This window comes from Pyxicephalus adspersus, chromosome 5 (genome assembly GCF_032062135.1).
Source record: "Pyxicephalus adspersus chromosome 5, UCB_Pads_2.0, whole genome shotgun sequence".
NCBI classification, from domain to species: Eukaryota; Metazoa; Chordata; class Amphibia; order Anura; family Pyxicephalidae; genus Pyxicephalus; species Pyxicephalus adspersus.
In genome coordinates this window covers 52,171,115-52,188,957 of record NC_092862.1, presented here as the reverse complement: position 1 = coordinate 52,188,957, position 17,843 = coordinate 52,171,115, and the positions used below count along the sequence as shown (strand labels likewise).

Genomic DNA, 17,843 nt, shown 5'->3' with positions numbered 1-17,843 from the left:
TGGCCTTAATAGGCTGGTGGTAGTCTTCTGCTGAATTTTTGTAGCCATAAAGTGAGGTTCCACCACTAATAATGATAGTGTTGATGATTATTTAATCACATGCCCATGCCCATGTGCTTTTCACTGGTCTCCTCTTGTGCAGAAAAAGGTCAAAGTTTCAGTCCATAGTAGCAATTTCACAGAAAACATAATTTACATTAGCAAAAAAAAAAAAATTTCAATTTAATGCATTAAAGAAACCTCCACAAGGTGACAGTCAACCTAACAGTGGGAAAGACGTTACATACAGGTGCAAAAAATGAATTCCATTGTTTTAACTGAAGATGTAATTTTTAGTGAAAAAGCTGTTTAATTTACATTGACGTTTACTTGTTCTTTCACACTTCTTTGACACTTACTGGTTTGGAATAACGGTACACATTGCTGCTTCAAATTAAGGGAAGGGGGTATATGTCTAGAAAATTTGTCCCGAGACAAACCTCTAGTTAATCTAAAAGTTAAATATTGCAGTATCCACACACATAAAATGAATTGACCACTCGTTCTACTCAAAACTGTTGAAGGGGTTACATCTCTAGAAAGCCAAACCTGCAAACCTTGAGATAGTCTAAATGAAAAACTATCACAGTATAATGTATTGTTTTTAGGCTGTTTTTTGTCTAATCTTAGGTGTCCATTATGAGTCCTTTGACAGCTACGGGGAGCTTGTTGGTATAGGAATATTTTCTGATTTGTTAGACGATATCATTGTGTGAGCCTAATCATTTTCAGGGTGTGGAAGAGAGGAAAGGATTAAATTATTAGGCATGTATTTGGTTTTGGCCCAGTAATCATGATATTGGGTGATCTCCCAACTGTTGTATGCACTGCTATATTCATCTAACTGCAGCCATCGTAAATGGCATCTTATAACCAGTTATTGATTAAAATGTATGTAGTCTTTTTCTTAACTTTACCAGTTTGCCTCAATGACATAATTTTTCATTCACGCTACATAAGAAAGTTTCCTGCCTCTTAACCTCCCTAAGTACATAGTACATGTATTTTGTATATAGGGATTCAAGATAGAACTTGTTTTCTGGATGTAGAGTACACAATACTCTTATATTATTACCTGTTTAATACAATGCAGGATTTTGTCAGCCTTTGCAGCAGCCGCCTGGCAACGATTTCATCTTTGTCTTTTTTGGATTTCCATGTGTCCATTTAAATCTCTAACTAGGATGAGTATTTCTTTGGCATAGGCCTACTAGCATCACTGATACCTTGACAGATTGGTTTATAATTGTAAACAATTTACTGTCAATGCCATTAATTGAAATATTTTAAATATTTACAACAGGCTATTTAATTATGTCTTCTACTCATTCTCATTCTGACAAGTATCATTGGGAGCAGAAAACCCATCATTACATAGATATGATAGAATAAAGAGTGACTGCAGCTTTAATTGGATGTTTGTTCTTTATTGTTTATTAATCAAGTTTCAAAGTCTTGGGAAGATTCCAGTTTGGCAAATCTGCTCATTCATAATTCTCTTTAGAATCCTTTTTTGTTTTCTGTATTTTGATAACGGTGACCCAGTAAAATCTATTTTGTTGACAGATGTCACCAAATTTAGGATTTGCAAACCTATTTTTCCCAAAAAATACTTGTGATAATTTACATACATTTAAACCTGGTATTATGTATTGTGTTCAGAGGGGTAAAGAAGGCGCTTCCATCCAGATGATGGTAAATGTTTTATAAAATGCATGGAATTAATTGTTGGAAATTTTGTGGCAAACAAAAACGGCTTGTTTGCTGACCTTTATAATTTATTTATGTTTAATGAATTGCCATGGAAAACATGTTTATTTTCTTACACTTACAGAAAGAAGAAAGATGTCACAACGTGTTCTTGAACTGCTTAGTGAAAACTTGGTGTTGCTTTGTGATGCCATTTCAGAAAACGTATGGGAGGATCGGAGTCTCATAGGACAAGAACTGGTGAGATAGCAGCATTGTGATTATGGAAACAACGTGCTATGCACTAAATATCTTTGACCAGCAATTAAATTTTGATACCAGCCATCTAGCCTATATTAAGTTTGCATCAATAAAAACATGCTCACAAAGCATTTCTTTGTTCACCAGGGTACCAAAGGCCTAAGCAGCAGTGCAGGTTGCTGTGGTAACCAGGGGGAAGGCAAATAATAAGCCAATGTCAATAACACCTTTTTATTTTTCTGTTTTTTTTTTTTCTTAGAAAGGTTATGCATGGACCACAAGCCAGCAAAATATGAACTTGATTATAAATGATTTTTTGGAAAGGGTGTCTTTTTCTTGAGCACAGATGCAATAAATTCCACATCTCTTATATGATTTAAACCTATTCCAATAATGTAATAAAAACTCACTTTTGTGCTTTCTTTTTACAGAGATGTAAACTGCTTTTTGTGCTGGATACACTTGGGGAGGCTATATTGTATCATAAAAATAACAATAGCTCTGAGAAGCCTGACTCTTCTCTTGTGAACCACAGAATGGCATTTATCAGCATCTCTCTTTTTACAATGCGACTGCTGCAAACGCTTCTCCCGGTGGAAAAGGTGAGGGATGAAGAGCAATCCTGAAATGCAAAACCTTTTAAGATTCTTTCTCAGGATTGTTTTGGTAAATATTAATACCCCAGTTAAGGCTCGATGGTCTTCCCTTTTGAACTGCTATCTACAGCTCGAGTTGGAGTGAGTTTACTCTTTAGATATAATGCTGCAGCTAAGAATTGTTTGTCTATAACTCTCAGTATTGATCTCTCACTTGCCTATTACAAGGCACCGTAATGGAGTTTGTACAGCAGTCAGTTTAAAGCTGAATGCTTGTGAAATCCAACAAGCTGTCAAACTATAACAACACATTTTCCTCAGTTCTGAGCTACATAGGTGCCAGCCTATTTTAAAGGTGCTTAGCATGACTACTGGTGTTCACAGTGTGACAACACTGGCATCTCGGGGTTTATAAACTAAAAATGCAATAAAGACTATAAGCTCTGTTCAAGTGCAAAGAAGAAACCTATCAGAAATGCAGTGAGATCTTAACTTCCTGCACATTCTGCCTTTGCTACGCTGAACTCTAAGAAGTGTTATTATCCATGGGGACTTTACCTCTGTGCAGTACAGAACATGTCATTGAGGTGAAGATGAGCTGTTTTGTATTCCAGGTTAGAAGCAAGCAGCCTAGCATGACAACAAAGCTCCTCCAAGGATACAGGACAGTGAAGGACTGTTGTCACTCCAGGACAGGAAGTGTATTATTGGAAAAGTCGTCAAGTAAAAAAAAAACTAAAGATAAAGGAAGCAGGAGTTGTTGTAAAGCCCAAATAAGGAGCATGCATTCTAGTGTGACAAATGCAATATATAAAAAAAACAATGAATTAGTGTTGTCAACCTAGGTTAGGAAGTGTGTTGTTCGCAAGATCACCTATGGAAAATAAGAAAAGCCTGAAAAAAGAAAAATGCAGGCACTGCATCTGAGTACTAATAACACTACAATTAAAGCTTGTTTGCTTTATATAGGTTTAGATACACTTTTTAAAACACGTGTTCTGTTCTCAGGCATGCACAAAAGGAGGAGCTTGTAGTGAGCTTGCAGTGAGATTGTCGTTTTTTTTTTTTCATCCTGCGTCACCCGACCTCGTGCCTGGGTCAGGTGACGTAGGAAGAAGAAGAGAAGATGGGAGCGCCCAGAACAAACTGCCCTGCAGGATTTAAGTTTTTTTTTTTTTGGCGATTTGGGTTTAGTTTCTCTTTAAGGCCATTTACATATGTACTGGTTCAGAGCATGTGCATCAATAAGCATTCATGTCACATGTTACTATGTTTTTCTTTGAATTGGAAAAGGCTTCCCAATGCACCAAAGCAGTCCAAAAATTTGACTGTCCATATTTTCAGGAATTAACTACAGTCCACTATAGTGTGTTGTCTTGCTGTGCAGCCCTTTCAGAAAGTGTGATTGAGTGCCTTTAAGAATGAATTGCATCACATTGCACAGCAATATGTATGTTCATTACTTTGTTAATGGGTTCAAAGGCTCAATTTTTAAAGCTTAACCCACCAATATAAGAATAGAAATGTTTGGTGATTATTTGGAGCTGATCCTAATGCATTGTACAAATGACAGTCATGTAGCTAAATTATTATATTATCCTGTCACTGTCCTGGTATTAAAGCTTTGTGAATGTATCCTTTTTCTATTTTTGGTTTATTCCTCCAATTCTGTCAATTGTGAATTCACTTTAAACTAATATTAGATGGATTTCAAATGCTAACCAATATTCTGTGTTATAAAGTCATCTATTTGTATAGTTCTCCTGTTAGCATAAATGACAAGCTACTATCTTACTCCATAACAGCCCAATACATTTAGTGCTTTACAAGGTAAGTACACATTTGCAGGGATTAAGATTGTATTAGTAGATAATAAATTACATTAGTGTTACAGATTAAAATAACATTTAACATTTACCAGCTTAAATTTGGGACCTTTTCTTTGTAAAATGAAAATCCCCATGAACAAGCAGGGTTCACTTATTGCAATATTCACCACCTTGTGATCCTCACTACTTGTCTTTTGACCAGAATGACATCCAGTGCCAGGTTCTCTGTATGCTGAGTTTGTATCTTAAGTTAAAAAGTTGGTTACTTTAGAAAAGGAAATTTGACACCCTCTGTGATGCGTTAAAGCTTCACGTTCCCATGGGCACTTTACTGAATTCAACTTCCATGTCAGTTAAATCTCATTGTGTATCTTTATCTGTTACTTACTCAAACTCAATTTATGCTTTCCTATGCAAAAGACCTTGACAAATTTTTCAGACTTATGGACTGATTTATAGGGTTTGAAGCTGTAGGCTCCTTAGTCATATTCATTGCTATGTAAAATGATGAACCGTACATAAATATATAATTATTTTTTAGTTTTACAAATATGGCAAATCTATTCATGCTTTATTGTAACTTATACATTGCATGTAGATGTCAAATTTTATAACTTAAATTAAAATGATCCTTTTTCGTGAACTTTGGGTTTTATTGGTGTTTTGCAGTAAGAATAAAATTAGAATAAAGTATTAGAAGGTAACGTGAATACATAACAAAGGGAATTTACATTTTTATTATTGATCTTTTAAAAGTGTTTGTGGCTGTTTAGTTGGCCTGTAGAAGAACTTTGCTAGAGACATGTTTTGTATAGAATGTCTTCTTTTTTTGCTGTGTGCAGGCTTTTGCTGCCCTCTGCCTGTTGTCAAGATGTTTACAGCATTTTTTTCCTGGATTTGTAAGCATTCTTTTTAAACATTTTCAGCTCCACAAACATATGCTATCCATTAACACAAATATCAAAATAAATGCATATATACTATATATGCAGCCAAACTTACATGTGCCATTAACACAGCTTTAGTGTATCAGTTGTTTTTGTTGGCATTCTAAGTTTTTAGTTATTATAACGGAGTATTGAAGAGCAGGCAGATTAAAAAATAAAAAAAAACTCCCATTGTGTAAGAACTGTGACTCACTCCAGCGACTTAAAAATAATGAGGGCGGAATGGATTGGTTGATATTCTGCTCATATTCCTAGTCATTGAAAATACATGCTGTGCTAAGCACATTAAGTCACAAAAGTGCCTCCCTTTAGTGAGTTTGATTTCTGAAGACATTACAGTGGAGCTAGGAATTATAATCAGCCCAGGCACCATTCCGTAGAAGACTGGAGAGCTCACTGAACAAGCTCATCCAAATTGGTCCTTTAGGGAACTGGACTGGGCACATTGATGGCAGGGTTTTATGTCTTTTTGTCACTCAATGAAATATTAAAATAAAATGTTTTTCAATGAAATATTTAAAATGTTATACTGTGCAAGTGGCTGCATTGCTGCTTTATCTGAAATTAGTGGTAGTGTAAATAAAGTCTTCAATGCTTTTGAAATGTATTTATATATGTACGTAAATCTTTTTTGTTCCTCTTAAGGCAAACGATGTGCTGCCGGAAAGCTTGATGAATGCTTTGTTTCTCCTATCTGTCGACCTGCCATTTCGTATTGCATATCCCAGCGTTCATGAATCCATTATAGCTTTTATGGAGCAGCTGAATTCTGAGGACTACGGGGTCTATAAACAAGCCTCGGAGACTGTGTATTCAATTGAGTGTACAGCATCCTTTATGTCCTGTTCAAGCAAAGAGGTTTGTACAAGGCTTACTAATGTAGTACATCACTTTCTTGTATCAGTCATTTCTTATAACAGGTAGGGAATAATAGTGGCCAGTATGTGGAAATGGTGCCTGCCATGTGGAACCACAGGCATGGTTGTGATTATGTATGCTAAATGACCCTGTAGTGTCATATTCCTGCTCATTTGAACTATTTTAGTCAATTTAAAATACCAGCAGTTTAAAACAGTTACTGTACACCGTTCACTAATATACATTATGTATGCGCTACATGCACCCTGCAGAGTAGGAAACATCAGTTATGGCATACTATAATGGAATACATATATGTTATTGCTTATTCAGTAATATTCTTGTAAGTAATTTTAAGAATGGTGCTGGAAACCAGTAGCCTTTCTAGGGACCAAATTGTCCTGGGAAGGAACCATTTAATCTCTGATTAAGTCTTTGGGAATCTTGAATGGGTGTTAAAGCTTACAATAGTGATTGGAACTGGTGGGGGGGGGGGGGGCATTTTGATAAATTGAATGTTGATCTAATGAAGGCTTTTAGTATGTTTTTGTAATGTTTACCTTAGCCTTTACAAGCAGTGTTTTCTACTTCCACATATTCCATATTTTTTTTTTTTTTATGTCTACTTAATTTTTGCTACCTGTGATTTTTTTCATTTTAGTATGCCCCACGCCCACTTTCTAGGGATCTTAACACAGGGGGCTTCCATGTATACAGGACACTGGGATTGCCCTAAAGTAGAACCTAACACCCCTTTCCTAGCTCCTTTACTGGCATCTTAACCCAGTACTTTTCCGCTAACTTGATTGGCCAGGTTGGAATGATGTGATTCCCACATATTTTCATGGGACTTAATTCATTCGCAGTTTTCAGGTATGCCGACATTGTACACTGAGTTGTGAATAGGTTGCTGCTGTACATTCTACGAAAGCTAGCAGAAATGCAGGAAAGTTTGTTTTATTGCAGAAGAGACATAGCCTATCCCTTCTGCAAAAAGGATCTCACTGCTTACAGTTGTTTTGCTTTGTAGGTGTGGGGGTCATTTTACTAAAGGAGTTTAGGCTGTTCACCAAAATATACCTCTGCAAGGAATATTTTGTTTTTAATTTTTTAGTTTTTTTAAAAAAAAAGTTTTACTTGCACATGCTTGGATGGCTGGAGTGAAGAGTTTGGTGTCTTTTACTAAGATAAGTGAATTATCTCTTGGAAGATTAACTTTACTAAATTACTATAGTTAGAACCAAGTTATAGAGGTTGATTATCTTAAAATTCATATTTTATTATTCCATTAATAAACTATCCTTGTCTAAGTATAGGGTCTAAAAGATCATTAAAAAGAAAAGTGTGATGAATGCTTGAGGCTTATTATTATCTATAGCACTAAAATGCTGAATTGCAGTGTGCTCTCTGGTCCAGAATATAAGGAGATAGCCAGAGGTATCAGTGTTATCAGTGAATGGGTATAAAAGCTGTGTTGATGGGCTTTTGTTGATGTCTGATAAGTTTGAATTCCAACACAAATTAAAAAAGGCTTATACACTGTACGTTAATCTCAACAGTGAATGTAGATTGAATGCTGTTTTTTAATATTTTGTGTACAGGGTTTGATATTATTGTTAATATTGATTAGTATTTATATAGTGCTAATGTTTTACGCAGCGCTTTACAAAGTCCATAGTTATGTCACTAGCTGTCATTAAAGGGGCTCACGTCTACTGTCCCTACTATAGTCATATGTCTTTAGTACAGTCAGGTCGCTAATAAGGTTAATCTAACTGCATGTTTTTGGAATGTGGGAGGAATCCGAAGTATCTGGAGGAAACCCACGCAAACACAGGGAGAACATGCAAACTCCATATAGATAGTGCCCTTGCTAAGATTTGAACCTAAGACCCAGCGCTGCAAAGACCAGAGTGTCACCTTTAGGCCACCGTGCCACCTTTAGGCCACCGTCTAAAAATTTTATTGCTTAGGGTTGTTTTGGAATGATGCAGTACATATATTGTTCACAGAAACAAAGTGAAAGGAGATCTCTGATCTCTTTGGAGATTGTCCAAATTTAAACTTTTATTTGGAAATTATGTTTTGTCATTATGCATCCATTAAATTTGGTGATTATTGTCCTGTTATAAGAGCCTCTAAAGGCACCATAGGTGTACACATAATAATTATACAAAAACAGGACATGCAACAGAAGATGGACAGATACTACGGCATACTTAAAGAGATCAGACTAAATGATGACCAGAGCCTGCAGGAGATAGACATAGGAATTGTTGATACCAGGGACGTTCTTGATAATCTCTAGCAGTCTCATGCAATGTGTCTTAAGTCTAGGATCATTTCTTCAATGGTCCTTTTAATTTGACACTAGAATTAGTGCAAATTACTTTTTAACCTTAAAAAACACACACAAAAAATAGGCATCGACAACACGAAAAAAGGTAGTGTAAAAGAAATTAACCAAATCCTTTAACTGCTCAGACCCGTTTTAAAGTATATTTTGAGAAAACAGACTGTTGGCAAATCTCCTGATGACCACACAATAAGTGCCAAACACCCACCGGTTGGTCAGCAAGGATTTAGAATCCAGAATTTTACTTCACTATTGATTTATCAAATGTACTTTTTTTTTTAATTTATGTAGGGAGCAAACTTTTTGGAACTGGTGGAATTGGCTGAAAAAGCCCTCGCTAGCCTTCCCTATCACAAGCATTTCTCATTGGTTCGAAAATTCATCTACGCTTGTTCAGACATGTAAGTGGTTTCTAAAAGTGTGATTCTTGTTGTTGGTTGTACTTCTGACCTAATGTATTATGATTAATTAATGATTCTTGATTGCTTTGGTTATGTTAATTTTTCTGCAATGCATAAACACATTAAAAATGTACCAATCATCCTTTATGTAGTAATCTGTGTATATTTTTTGTTGTTTATAAATTGTGTAGTAAAATCCATTGCTTTTGAAGCCACCAGAGGTCAGGCAATACCAATTAAAGAAATCTTTCTTATGTTCTGGTGTTTTCCTACAATGCAAAGTGACGTTTCTCTTAATAAGCTGGGATATAAACCTTATTATGTTTAATACTTTTGACGTAGCCTTTTATTATTTGACCTATTACAAGGATTGTTGTAGTTTTAATATGTGATGAATGAATTTTGCCATCCATGACTCTTTACAGATATAACTCTGCACAAAGCGGTCCTGTACTTTTGGAAGAGTCTCAGAAAGTACTCCTGCGCATGATGTCCCACTGGGTGCCTGCTGTGAGAGCTGAGGCTTATAATAACTGTCTTGAAATTGTTAAGGTAATAATGAACGGTTTCACTTCATGAAATTATTAATGTACCAAAACATTAAAACTAGTTTGATCAAAATGAGCTCAAATGCTTTTAGATTTTATTTGGATTAAGGACAAAAAATTATACATAGTAAAATTTCAGAATCAGAAGTTAATGCATTTAATAAACTTGGATCTTAGGCACCCTTACCTTTAAAAAAAATAAGTAAGCTTTTAAAAACACTTTAAATCTGACACAATCTGGCTATGTTTTGTAGCACAAATGAACATGAATGTATTGGTATGACTGGTGCTTTTTCCCCAACCACATTGCAACCAATTACCCGTTGTTCTTACACGCAGTTTTTCATCCCCATCTTGGGGTGATGACATTTTCCTATTTATAGTTGATTTCCTATGAAATCATTACTTTAAACAGAACTTATTGTGTTGCTGCTTTTGCCATTGAGCTTTTGCCATAATTGGCAAGTATGGACAGCAGGTCAAGGAACCTGTCGGAGCTGTGTCCCAGGAGGCTACTATCTTCATCATAAACTTCCAGGATAGTTACTGATTATGTAACTTGGGTGCGTGCAGTGTAGGGATAAAACAAAAAGCCACCAGGAGTTGGAGCTTTGCGTGTCTATTTTGTAAAAAAAAAAGGGATTTAAAAAACCCTCCACCTCCTGGTGACTTTTTGTTTTTTTACATTTAAATCTTCTTTAAATGGCCATTGTAGTCGCTTTTAGCCTAAAGTATCTGATTGTATTAAGCTGTCTCTGTTCTATGGTTTCCTAGTCACTAAAATGTGCTGCTTTAAATAACCTAACATTATAAGAGATGAGGGATGCACAGCCTAACTTGGCTCTTGTGTACAGGGACTTTTGTTTTTCTGCATATGAACTGGTGCTTTGTTCTTCGATTTATGTTTACTGTAATTGTGTAGTGTGGGTTTGACCATACTGAAATTGTCATCGATGCATTTAATTAATATAAAGTATAGCGTAACACTGTTACACACCAGATCACATACTTTTGACCAAGGTCTTATTCAGGCTACCTGTGTAGATATAAAAATCTTTGATTTTATATATGAAATATAAACAATTGCCATATATGTGCCTTTTATACAGTGTGTACTGACAATTTATTTTATTACTTTTAGGATGCCTTAGGAATTTACAATGTGACAAAGCCGGTGTCTTCAATTTGCAGTAGTATAAATTTTTTACTTCATTCAAAAGTCCTCTATGAAATAATTACATTTGGTCTGCAAGATTCTAACAAAGAGGTATCCATTCACATTTTACTATTTTATTTGTGCACGCTTTTTTGTTTTTTAGAAATACATTTATGGTGTCAAATGAGGAAAGGGTACCACATGTGTTGTGTTAATATGTCTCTAGCACTAGTCTCTGAAGCCTAGTCTCCACCGCTGCAGGCACACATAAAATACCCATGTTTTGCTTCAAACACATTTTTGTAAGCATCCATAATGCACTACCCAAGCTTTCATTAAAAACAATTGAGTCTCCATGGCTGCTTCATCTTTGCTTTGCTTTTCCATGCTTCAGTTTTAATGCAGCATGCTGCTTCACTTGTGTCCAATCTGCCTTGCCCTGTGTTTTTCCTGGCATTTCCTGAATATGTAATCTGAAGCTTGCTCAAAGCTAGAGGAGACTAGCTCTGATATAGGAGCCTCTTTACTCTGTATGTGGGCTAATACATAATAAAAGCTAAACTCCAGCCAAATAGCTAAATATGAAGATAAAATACTTACACTAATAGTTCTTGTCTGCCAGAGTATTTGTATTTCTCCCCATCCAATCTCAAGATCTATACAACCCTGACCAGCAAGGCATAAGACCAACTTTTTCTGTACTGCAGTTATACATACAGTTACTGACTGCCCCTCAGTCTACAACTGGAAACCTAAAAGGAGAAGTATCAGACTGATGAGATCATCTCTCTGTCTCTCCCATCAACTTGCCCTTTGTTAACACATGAGTACTGCAACTCAACTGCAACTCAGTTTACACTGCAAGTACACAGGTAGATATGAGGTATTAAGGTATTCAGGTATTTATCAGTACAGCAGTTCCCTTTTGCCATTACATTCCCCTCATGGGCTACCTAGGGGTTTTTGTCAATAACCTCAATTTGAGAGGCTTCTGGTATCAATCAGAATGTGACAACTAGGGACACCTTTGCCTTCCAATTTTTCCACTTTTTTATATAGTTGTACATTGCATGAATATAGGCTCATTGATAGTTCTAGACTATTTAGGTTTTTTTTGCAGAATATTCCCTATTATTTGCAGTGCCATTTTGATTTGTATATGTTCACCACTTTATTAAACACACTTAACCAATTTCTGAGTCTATTGCTGGTCTTCTGTTGTTGCTGGGAAAACCCTGACACAGTTGTGTTGCTTGGAACTTGTCTATTCAAACTAATATTTTCAGCCTTGCGTTTTACCATGTGACTATGTCCTTAAAGAAAATAAAATCCTGGAAAAGAATTTGATTATTTTTTGTTTTACAGATTTATTGTGCTGCTAAGGCCATTTTAACATTTTTACTTCAAGGACAACTTGTGATGACTGCATTGTGCTGGAATAAATTTATTGAAGCACTTAATCCTGTTATACCAATTTTACAGGTATTGTCCATTTTATCTTTTGCTCATTTACTCATACTTGTGTATTAATCCTGTGAAAGCAGAATTTTTTTTTTAATTATTAGATTTATTGACAAAAGAATTGTTAGTAGCAACAAATTGGATACTAAGTGATAGTTTTGCAATGTTTCAGAATTGTTTTAGTTTTTCATAGAGAGGAGATCCGCTAGATAAAGAATCTTATCATTATGGTTTTAATTTCTTCTTCATCTTTTCTCATTAATATGAAGACACTGCATCCTCCTTTGCCATGCTACGCACACAAGTTGTGCTTCATTTCTCTTTCCCACAGTTAAAGTGTATGAGTCGGCAAGTTTTAACAGAATGTGACTGATATTGATTAGGAAGAGCCATTGGAAAAGAATAGTGTGGCTGGTCTAAAAAGCTCTTCATTTATGACAGTAATGAAATCAAGCATGAAAAACAGATTCACAAATGATTTGTGAAAATGTGCAATACTTTAATCAAATTACTATTTGATAGCCAAATCTCAGACTTATACTTTCAAAGCAACTGTGAATATGCAGCAGAAAAAAATTACTCTAGCTCTTTATAGTACCTTGTTGATGTCACACTAAATTTAATGTTCTTAATACTTGTTATTTACAAAAACCATCTCTAAGTTGTATAACAATAATGCAGAGGAACTGGTTACCTGTATCAGTACTTAAGCTGTGTAATATGTCAGCACTATAGCAAAACAAGGTAATAATAATGTCTAATAATCAAGCTTAAGCACAGATTGGACAAGGGACCTCAACTGATTTCTAAGATAGGCTTGCATGCAAGGGATTTCACTGAGACAAAGATATCCATTTGTTTACTAATGCAGCAGACATGTTACACTTCATCACTGTTGTCCAACACTGATTTAGACTTTTGGCGGTATCTTTGTGCGAACCCTTTATAGTAATTAATGGTGCACTGACATGTTTGAATAATACAAGCACACATTTGCAGGCTGGGTTATGTAGAAGAGGTTTAATAACTAACATTCATGCATTAATATGTTAAAGGTCCCGGAGGTTGTCAGAACAGAAGACATTAATATTTAAGACTGTAGAATAGTAAACAGTATTTCCAGACACAAAGTTGATTTCTTGTTTAAAAACCCCAAAGAAGAAAAAAACTAGCAATCATTAATGCTATGCCTAATAAAGAGCAGTAAGCCAGACAGCTAAGTGAAATAAATATTACACTTTTAGATATATAGCTCTAAATGCCACTACCGTGTTTCCCCGAAAATAAGACACTGTCTTATATTTTTTTTGGCTCCCAAAAACACACTAGGTCCTATTTTCCGGGTAGGTCTTAAAAATAAAAAAAAACTTACCTTTCGGAAGACGCGAGCCCGAGTTCTGGCTTCTGACAGGCGGAGTGCATGTAGTATCACTCCGCCTGTGACAGGAGCCGGAACTAGAAAGAAAGCATCGTCTTGTGCGGCTCCGGAGTGTGCACTGCCGCATGCTTTCTTTCAGTGTCCCGCTGCCTTCACAGGGAAAGAACACGACTCGGTGAGTACTGTCCTCCGGTTTTTAATTTATGTATGCTTTTCTTTTCTTCTCTTTTTCTCCTCTGACCTGCTGTATGTAGTTAAGGGGGATCTTGAGCAGGGGTGGGCTGGCTGTTACGGACCCCCGCGTGCGGGGGGGGGGGGGGCGCTAGGGCTTGCGTGCGGATTATTAAGCTTTAGATTAGGATTTTAAATTTTAGATGGGGGTATTAAGCTTTAGATTTTTTAGGCTGAATTACAGTTTTGGGTGGGTTTTTTTTCTGAACTGGACAGATTTACACTAGGTCTTATTTTCGGGGTAGGTCTTATATTAGGGAAGGTTTAGAAAATAGTGCTAGGTCTTACTTTCGGGGTAGGTCTTATTTTCGGGGAAACACGGTAGTTAGTCTTTCCCATAATATCAAATTTTCGTTTGGGTTTATTGCTATGTGTATTATCATTGTGCTAAGTGTAATAATCCATAAAAACATAATCCTCACCATACTTCCAACTGCTGTAGGCAGATGGAAGGCAGTGTTATTTGGTTAGTTGTTAGATCTCTGGGCCCTTTTTTTGACCTTCAACATTTATAATGCTTTTATTATTAGAAGTAGAACTTCTTTGTTGCTATTTTTTATTTTTGTCTTCTCTCTCTATTGCCAAATGAGTTTTAAATGTCAGTTTTGTTTTAAGTTGTTTCTTTTATGTTTTTTTCTATTTCAGGGCTTTGCAGATGTAGATGATGCATTGGGCAACTCTATCCTAACCTTATGTGAGACATCAGAAAAGGGTGAAGGAACTTTACCTAAAACAGCTCTTTTAAAAGCTGCTCTTCGATTTCTGTTTGCAAAAAAGCTAACGTAAGTGAACTTCTGTATTTATGTGCATCATATTGCACATTAGTACCTTCGTGCTATCTAAATGTTGACAGCAGTCACTTTTTTTCCTTTTAAATTTCTGATACCTTACAGTGTACAGCAACAGTTTAAGTTTTTTTTAAAAATTCTCAATTTTTTTTATCAATAAAAAGAACACCGTCAAGAGATGTCATTGGTCTGCTGCAGGCAAAGGGTAGAATTAGTTACCTTTTGTCCTGACTGCAAAATTGTAATTTTGTAAAAAGTCATTAGGTGAGAGGCTGCTGGGGCACCAAAGGTTTCCCCCACATCCCAAAGACGTGTAGGTTAATTGGCTCCCCTAGAACCAACCTGGCATCTTAGTTCAGGACATTGATTTAATTCCAAAGGTAATTAATACATGCAAATGGTAACATTACTGGACATACATACACAATATTTATCCCTATTATTAATTAAAAACAGGATTTATATAGCGCCAACATATTACGCAGCACTGTACATTAAATAGGGGTTGCAATTGACAGACAAAAACAGACAGTGACACAGGAGGAGAGGACACTGCCCCGAAGAGCTTACAATCTAGGAGGTACGGGAATTAACACACAATAGGAGGGGAGATATGTAGTGGAGGGAAGTAGTGACGGTTTCAAAAGACAGAAGAAGATGGGTAGGCAAGTTTGAAAAGGGTTTTGAGTGCTCTTTTAAATGAGCAGAAAGAAGGAGCAAGCTGAATAGGACGAGAAAGACCATTCCAGAGAGTTGGGGAAGCTCTAGAAAGGTCTTGGAGCCGTGCGTTTGATGAAGTTTTGAGTGACGAAGTCAGTTGTAGGTCATTCAAGGAGCGGAGAGAGGGGCTGGGGGAGTATTTTTTTTACCAGGTCAGAAATGTAAGTGGGACAAGAACTGTGGAGGGATTTGAAGGCAAAGCACAGGAGCTTGAATTTGATTCTAAAGTGAATGGAAACCAATTAAGAGAACTGCAAAGAGATGCAGCTGAGGAAGAGCGGTGAGAAGGATGATGAGTCTGGCTGCAGCATTCATAATAAGATTGTAGAGGAGAGAGTTGGGTTTGTGGAATACCAGAGAGGAGAATGTTGCTATAGTCCAGACCAGAGAGAAGAGCTTGTACAAGGAGTTTTGTGGTCTCTGGGGACAGGTAGGGGCGGATTTTAGATATGTTCCATGGATGAAAGTGACAGGACCTGGAAATGTTCTAAATATAGGGGGGTAAATGAGAGGGCATAATCAAAGGTGAAGTCAAGACAAAGTGCCTGAGGGGAGGGACAAATAACAGTGTTGTTAACAGTTAGTTTGATGAGTTCTGTTTCATCCAGGTTGAGTTTCAGGAGTCAGTCACACATCCATGATGAGATGGCGGACAGGCAGCATGAGACAGTCAGGGGTGGACAGATGCATTTGACCCAAGGGGATCACCAACAGGGAGGAGAGTGGGAGGGGAGATGAGGAATTACCATTGAAAGAAACTTGAAAGGAGCGGTCAGACAGATAGGAAGGAAACCAAGAGAGAGCAGTGTCACTGATACCAATGGAGTGCATGATTTGTATTAGAAGGGGGTGATCAACAGTGTTAAAAGCAGAGGAAAGATGAAGGAGAAGGAGGAGGGAAAAGTTGCCTTGAGACTTGACTCTGATGAGGTCATTGGCCACTTTAGTAAGTGCTGTTTGGGTGGAATGAGCAGCTCTAAAACCAGACTGGAGAGGGTCAGAGAGAGAGATGGTGCTCCCTATGAATCCCTATGGACTAGATCACTATTATTTTAGCTACAGGCCTATTAGAACTGCCTGTGGCAAAAGTCTTTAACTGCAGCCCCCAGGAAACCAAAACCCTTTTTTAAATGAAGTAAAAATTAAGTTACAAAGAGTCAGAAAATTTCTGTTTATACCAAAATCTGGCCTGCATGTGGCCTTCAATACTGGAATTAGGTTGCTCTATTTTATTTTATTTTTTTTTAAATTTCCCTTTCAAAATACTAGCTCATTGTTGTTCTACCTGATCATTCTAGCTGACAATACAGTTTAATTAGAGCAGAATAGTGATATTTTAGTTGAGTTACAGGATATTCTTTTCTTGTAGATAGACCACTTAGCTGGGGTTTTCCCTACCACATGGTTGTATATTCCAAGCTGATACAGCTTACTTTCATAATAATAATATTTGCTCTGCAAAGTGAATATTCTGTTTGCTAAGTGAACATCTTTCTGTGAACACCCCAATTTTAAAATTGTCTGTGGCATTTTAGGGCCTTTTTGTAAGTTTTGCTAGATGTTATTGGGTAAAAAGTTATGAAGAGTAGTTTAGATATTAGAAACAAATGTGCTAGGGTAAAATGTCTCAAAGTATTGCAAGTAAATGTTGCAGTCGTAAAGTAAAATAGTTTTTTTCGGAGGGTTTGTAGACACATTGGTTATCAATAAACTGCTTTACGGTTTAGTTTACAATGTTTCAATAGCTTTTATGATTTAATTTTTTTCTAGGCTCCGTTCTGTGGGCATTAAGTGGCTATCAGTCCACCTACTAAATGAAAGAGATTCAAGATTCAAGCGCCCTGAGCTGCAAGGAAGTGTAATATCGAAAGCTGTTAGTCTTTATATTACAGAAAAGCCAGTCGACCTTAAATTGGATGATAAGGCCATATCCTTTTTCAAGGTTAACATATTTATTGATCTTAGTTTAATATATATGCTTTTTAGGTTGATGGACATTTTTTTTACAGTTAGATCTATAAATATTTGAACAGAGACAACATTTTTCTAATTTTGGTTCTTTATATTACAACAATTATTTTAAATGAAACCACTCAGATGCAGTTGAACTGCAGACTTTCAGCTTTTATTCAGTGGGTTGAACAAAAAGATTGCAAAAATGTGAGGAACTAAAGCCTTTTTTTTTTTTTTTTTTTTACACAATCACTCCATTTCAGAGGCTCAAAAGTAATTGGACAAATTAAAAAGCTGAAAATAAAATGTTCATTTTTAGAATTTGGTTGAAAACCCTTTGCTGGCAATGACAGCCTGTAGTCTTGAACTCACAGACATCGCTAGATGCTGGGTTTCCTCCTTTTTAATGCTCTATCTGCTGCAGCGGCTTTCAGTTGCTGTTTGACTTCAACAAGTGAAATGCATGCTCAATTGAGTTCAGATCAATGTGACTGCATTTAGCTGGATTTGAGCAGACAGTATGTCTCTAAACACCTCAAAATTCATTCGGCTGCTTCTGTCCTGTGTCACATCATCGACAAACACTAGTGTCCCAGTGCCACTGGCAGCCATGCATGCCCAAGCCATCACAC

The 17,843-nt window shown here is 36.4% G+C and overlaps 1 protein-coding gene across 2 annotated transcripts in view; it reads left to right on the top strand.

Annotated features, from left to right (window-relative positions):
* Positions 1-17,843, top strand: part of RTTN (rotatin) — a 115,367-nt gene that overhangs the window by 20,194 nt on the left and 77,330 nt on the right. For both annotated transcript variants that reach the window (XM_072411503.1, XM_072411502.1), the window contains 9 exons: positions 1,874-1,989; positions 2,421-2,591; positions 6,007-6,219; positions 8,867-8,976; positions 9,402-9,528; positions 10,666-10,791; positions 12,046-12,162; positions 14,396-14,532; positions 17,029-17,200. In XM_072411503.1, coding sequence (XP_072267604.1) covers positions 1,874-1,989; positions 2,421-2,591; positions 6,007-6,219; positions 8,867-8,976; positions 9,402-9,528; positions 10,666-10,791; positions 12,046-12,162; positions 14,396-14,532; positions 17,029-17,200 — 1,289 coding nt within the window. The remainder of the gene's footprint in view (positions 1-1,873; positions 1,990-2,420; positions 2,592-6,006; positions 6,220-8,866; positions 8,977-9,401; positions 9,529-10,665; positions 10,792-12,045; positions 12,163-14,395; positions 14,533-17,028; positions 17,201-17,843) is intronic.